The 5,550-nt window shown below is 40.3% G+C and overlaps 1 protein-coding gene across 1 annotated transcript in view; it reads left to right on the top strand.

The window, feature by feature from the left end:
• CWF19L1 (CWF19-like 1, cell cycle control (S. pombe)) overlaps window positions 1–5,550 on the top strand; it is a 42,826-nt gene that overhangs the window by 3,377 nt on the left and 33,899 nt on the right. Inside the window, exons 2-4 of the mRNA XM_011977526.1 lie at window positions 2,424–2,508; window positions 3,430–3,508; window positions 4,151–4,252. Of these exons, the coding sequence (XP_011832916.1) occupies window positions 2,424–2,508; window positions 3,430–3,508; window positions 4,151–4,252 (266 nt within the window). The remainder of the gene's footprint in view (window positions 1–2,423; window positions 2,509–3,429; window positions 3,509–4,150; window positions 4,253–5,550) is intronic.

The following is a 5,550-nucleotide window of genomic DNA, read 5'->3' as shown; positions in this document are numbered from 1 at the left end:
GGCGCAATCTCGGCTCACTGCAAGTTCTGCCTCCCGGGTTCACGCCATTCTCCCGCCTCCCTCCTGAGTAGCTGGGACTACAGGCGCCAGCCACCACACCCGGCTAATTTTTTGTATTTTTAGTAGAGACAGAGTTTCACCGTGTTAACCAGGATGGTCTCGATCTCCTGACCTCGTGATCCGCCCACCTCGGCCTCCCAAAGTGCTGGGGTTACAGGCATAAGCCACCTTACCTGGCAATAGCTTACTAAATATTATATATATACGAGTAACATAGTTTATTATCATTATCAAATATTGTATACTGTACTAACTGTATGTGCTACACTTTTTATAACCACCAGCCCAGTAGGTGTTTATACCAGCATTACCACAAACAAATGAGTAATATATTGCACTGTGATGTTACAAATGGCTAGACATCACTAGGTGATAGGAATTTTTAAGTTCCATTATAATCTTATGGGACCACCATCATATATGTGGTCCCTTGTTGACCGAAACATTGTTATGTGCACATAACTGTATTTTTGTCTTTAACCTAAAAGGGTTATTGAAATGCTTAAGAATGACTTGGCATGATCAAATTTTCATTTTGGAAAGCAGTTCTGTCTGCAATGTGGAGAACAAATCAGAGCCAAAGTAGAGAACAGTTGGGATTAGGTGGAGTGATGACAGAGGAAAAGTTTAGGGATTAAAGTTTATTAAGGAAGTAAAATCAACAAGGCTTGTGATGGTTTAATTGTGAGTGAAAAGGAGTTGGCCCTGTTGGGTCATAGATTTCTATTTTTATTCAGCGGGATAGAGAACACTGGAAAAGGGCCCAGATGAGGAGATGAGGCACCTCATGATGTATAAACTGGACAGTGGATCGCCCAGAAACAATGATAATTCCATGTGACAACTGCTGTGATGGAAGAAATGCAGGATCCTATGGGAACACTAGAAATTGGTAACTAATAGGTACTAGAAAGCTTCCTAGAGGAGGTGGCGCTCAAAATATAAATAAAAGTCCTATTAGTTTATGACAGAGCTTGCTCTGAAATGCTGTAATATGGTTTTCTGAGGTTTTGAGAAGGGGATGACTTCTGAGCCAGCCAGGAAGGCTTCAGAAATGTGCTAAACCTTGAAGGATGGGAAAAGCTTAGATTCAGGATGGGTAGGGTGGAACTACCCTAGGGAATGACAGAGGCAGAGAGTAATCAAATTGCTAGTAAGTAAGGTTTGAGTTAAGAAAACTTGCAGAAAGCACTAGAAAGACGACAGATCAAGGCCTGTGGAAAGCTGTGATTCTGTAGGCAGTGGGGAACCTCTTAATGTTTTGAGGAAAGGACGTTAAGCTGACAACTTTATGTAGGATGGATAGGAAGAAAAGAAGGCATTAGAGGAAACATAAGTGTATTCTCTACTTTGAGTCTAACACTAGATTCATTGTATTTTTCTCTGATTCTTCCTCTGCCATAAGAAGGGGGTAGGGTGGGGTGGAGTGGAGTGGAGGTTGCAGTGAGCCAAGGTCGTGCCACTGCACTTTAGCCTGGGTGACAGAGTGAGACCCTGTCTCAAAAAAAAAAAAGAAAAAGAAAAAAAGTTTGGCAAAGTGGACAATAAAAGCATGCCAGAAAGACACACTCACAAAACAATTAAATTTTAATATTTCAAGATGAATTAAAAGACATTAAGAAAATGATATAAGCCATGGAAAAACCGTATAAATCAGAATTAGAAACACTCAGAAATGAGATGATAGTAAAAGTCCCTTCACAACCTAGGGCCAGTTTACCTTACCGATGTCAGCTCTTGCCATTTTCTACTTCCTGCCCCATAACACTTCACATATACCTGTTGTAGCCCTTTTCTTACAAATTTATAAAGATTAGAGTGTTTTCCTTTCCCTGATTATAAACTCTTTGAGGCTTAAACTGAGTCTTCCTCCACCTTGTACTGCTAACATGTTCATAGTATACTTGGCATATTGTACTTAGCGTATTGTAGCTGTCCAGAGCCTGTTTATCAAATGAATGACTGAAGCCCTGTACTAAGATAGGAGGAGTCAAAATAAAAAGGATAGAATGAATGTAAGATGTCTGGAAAAAGGGATTGATGGGACTTGGTGACTGGATGGGGTATTTTTGACTCTTGTTGACCGTGTCAGCCATAGACATGTCCACAAAACTTAGGAATGAGGAGAAGAAGCTGGCTCAATTGTGGAGTAAATGATAAGCTAAATTTTAGATATGGCGAGTGGGAGGTGTTGGTGAGACCCTCAGTGGATCTGCCCAGTGGTTTACGTGCTCTGAACCTTGCAAGGTAACTGCAGAGAGACTAAATCATGTATCTATCTAATCCAAAAGGCTAGTATATACCAAACCTGGCAGGCCCATTTGTTTCCTGAATTGCTATAATGTTTATCTCTTTGTTTGCAGCTTGGCTTGTGGAGATGTTGAAGGAAAGTTTGATATTTTGTTCAATAGAGTTCGAGCAATTCAGAAGAAAAGTGGAAACTTTGATGTAAGATGTTTGTTTTTACTGAATTTAATTTTACCTTTGTAGTCACATATAAAAATAAAGTTTGCACTCCTTTAGGTCTTGATTGAACACATACCATTTTTGTTAAATTGAGTTCCCTTCATGAGCATAGGAACTTAGTAGCTACTGAGTGGTTAGGGGAGGGAGACCTATTTACTATACTATTGATCTTTATATTTTTTGACTTTGAATCTTGTTACTTTATCCCTGTACAAAAAACTGAAAACAGACTAGCAACACTTCCCTAGGTGATTCTGACCCCTGGGTTTGGGAAGCACAGATCTATTTCATGAATGTGGTGAGGATTAAGTCAGGTAACATATATACCAATGCATCGCAGGCTTAAAAGCTCTATATGAATGTTGTGTATGGTTGCCAACTAGACTGTAAACTCTTAAGAGTACAGAAGAGAGTATTCCAGGTATGAGGATAATTTGTTCATTGGGTTAAAGGTTGAGTAAAGACAACAGTCGGGAAATGTGTTTTTTATGCCCTGTATTTCTCAGAGTTTCTAATATTTTAAGTTTTTTTTTTTTTTTTGTTTCACATGGGGATCTTTAGAGATCTATTTCTATATTACTGTATATTCCAGGGAAGGATATGTGGAGAGAGCCATGAGTGGCAGAGTGGGACTGGGAATTTGAGGAGTCCTTGAATTCTAACTTCTTTTAAAAGTTTAGTTCCTTGACTCTAACATGAATTTGACAGCCAAAAGCCAAAACTTAATAATTCATAGAATCAGTAACTTAACAGTTGCTGCTAAAGAATTGTATATTGAAATCTGCAAATTGATTAAGAATAAACTGATTTGAAACTATTGAATAACTAGTTAAATATTACTATCAATTATGTACTGATTGATATTTTAAAATCTCATATATCTGTTTAAAAAACTCATTTTAGCTGCTGTTGTGTGTAGGAAATTTCTTTGGCTCCACCCCAGATGCTGAATGGGAGGAGTATAAGACTGGCATCAAGAAAGGTATAGAAATTATTTTTATTTAACATACGATTTCTAATAAAATTTCAAGGGCCACAGTTCTTGCTGAGTTGTTTTTCATTATTTAAGAATTTAAGAATAATTTTCAGTATTTAAGAATTTAAGTTGTTTTTCATTATTGAGACTATCCCGGTGCGGTGGCTCATGCCTGTAATCCCTGCACTTTGGGTGGCTGAGGCGGGCGGATCACCTGAGGTCAGGAGTTCGAGACCAGCCTGGCCAACATGGTGAAACCCTGTGTCTACTAAAAATACAAAAATTAGCAGGGCATGGTGGCGCATGTCTGTAATCCCAGCTTCTCGGGAGACTGAGGCAGGAGAATCGCTTGAACCAGGAGGCGGAGATTGCAGTGAGCCGTGATCGCGCCACTGCACTTCAGCCTGGGTGACAGAGCAAGGCTCTGTCTCAGAAAACAAAACAAAACAGAAAATAGTCAAGCTACAAGGTTAGGTGTAGTATATCCTTAGTGGATAGCAGTTCCACATTTAGGATTGCTAAATATGGGGAATGTGAATGCATGGACTGTTTACTTTTGCTGTAAATATTTTTTCTATAGAGAGGCATATCTCAAGTTCTAAAGCAGATCTGGTAACTATATGGTGTCATGTCTGTTTCCCTCACTAGCTCCTATTCAGACATATGTGCTTGGTGCTAATAACCAGGAAACAGTAAAATATTTCCAGGATGCTGATGGATGTGAATTAGCTGAAAACATTACTTATCTGGGTAAGCTGATACTTGTTATATTTGTGTGTGTGTTTTTTTTTTTTTTTTTGAGACGGAGTCTTGCTCTGTCACCCAGGCCGGAGTGCAGTGGCGCGATCTTGGCTCACTGTAACCTCTGCCTCCCAGGTTCAAGTGATTCTCCTGCCTCAGCCTCCTGAGTAGCTTGGATTACAGGCGTGTGCCACCATACCTGGCTGATTTTTTATAGTTTTAGTAGAGATGGGGTTTCACCGTGTTAGCCAGGATCATCTTGATCTCCTGACCTCGTGATCCGCCTGCCTCGGCCTCCCAAAGTGCTGGGATTAGAGGCGTGAGCCACTGTGCCTGGCCGATATTTGTTGTATTTGTAATGAACATAATACAGTGTTCTCAGGAATTAGTGTCCCAGGAAATTTTTGGCTAGATTTTTCAGTGATTACAGCCTGAGATAATGGAGTTTGGAGGGTTTTTCCCCAAAGTCTGTATATGTGCTGCTATACCTTTAGGACAATGCCCTTAGAACAGTGGCATTTTTCCTTTATTATTTCTGCCACTTAGCCCCAATCTCGTTATGTTGCCACAACCCAGTACACACTTGTTTAGCCAACTAGAGGGATAAACTCCTTGTCTACAGTATATGGGATACTTAAAGTATAAATTATGTTCACACAAAGGAAATTTCATATATGTGACCTTACCATACAATCTTGCTGGATATATGCAGCTTACTTGTTAATTAGGCTCCCAACTATTTATCGCTCTAGGTTTCACTCTAAGGTTTTGGCAACTCACATTTTTAGTACTGTTCTTTGGGGATTTTTAACTTTTTTTTACTCTCCTTTTTCTGGTTCCAGGTACACTCTTCAGTTCCAGCTTAAAGTTGTTTCCTCCACAGTCCTCTGTATTGCCTTTAGTGGCTCTTTCAATGTCTGGCCATTTTCAAAAGCACTGTCAAATTTTGCTTTTGTTTTCCCCCCACCTGCTGACAGTCTGCTGCCTCTTAGATCATTCAACTCCTTATTTTCTTTTTTTTTTTTTTGAGATAGTGTCTCGCTCTGTTGCTCAGGCTGGAGTGCAGTGGCGTGATCTCAGCTCACTGCAACCTCCGACTCCCTGATTCAAGTGATTCTCCTGCCTCAGCCTCCTGAGTAGCTGGGATTATAGGCACGTGCTACCACACCCAGCTAATTTTTGTGTTTTTAGTAGAGACGGGATTTCAGCATGTTGGCCAGGATGGTCTCGATCTCCTGACCTTGTGATCCACCCACTTCAGCCTCCCAAAGTGTTGGGATTACAGGCGTGAGCCACTGTGCCTGGCT

The sequence above is a fragment of the Mandrillus leucophaeus genome, unplaced genomic scaffold (genome assembly GCF_000951045.1).
Source record: "Mandrillus leucophaeus isolate KB7577 unplaced genomic scaffold, Mleu.le_1.0 Scaffold18, whole genome shotgun sequence".
Taxonomy (NCBI): Eukaryota; Metazoa; Chordata; class Mammalia; order Primates; family Cercopithecidae; genus Mandrillus; species Mandrillus leucophaeus.
The sequence above is the reverse complement of the archived record's forward strand: the minus strand, read 5'-3'. Positions and strand labels throughout refer to the sequence as shown.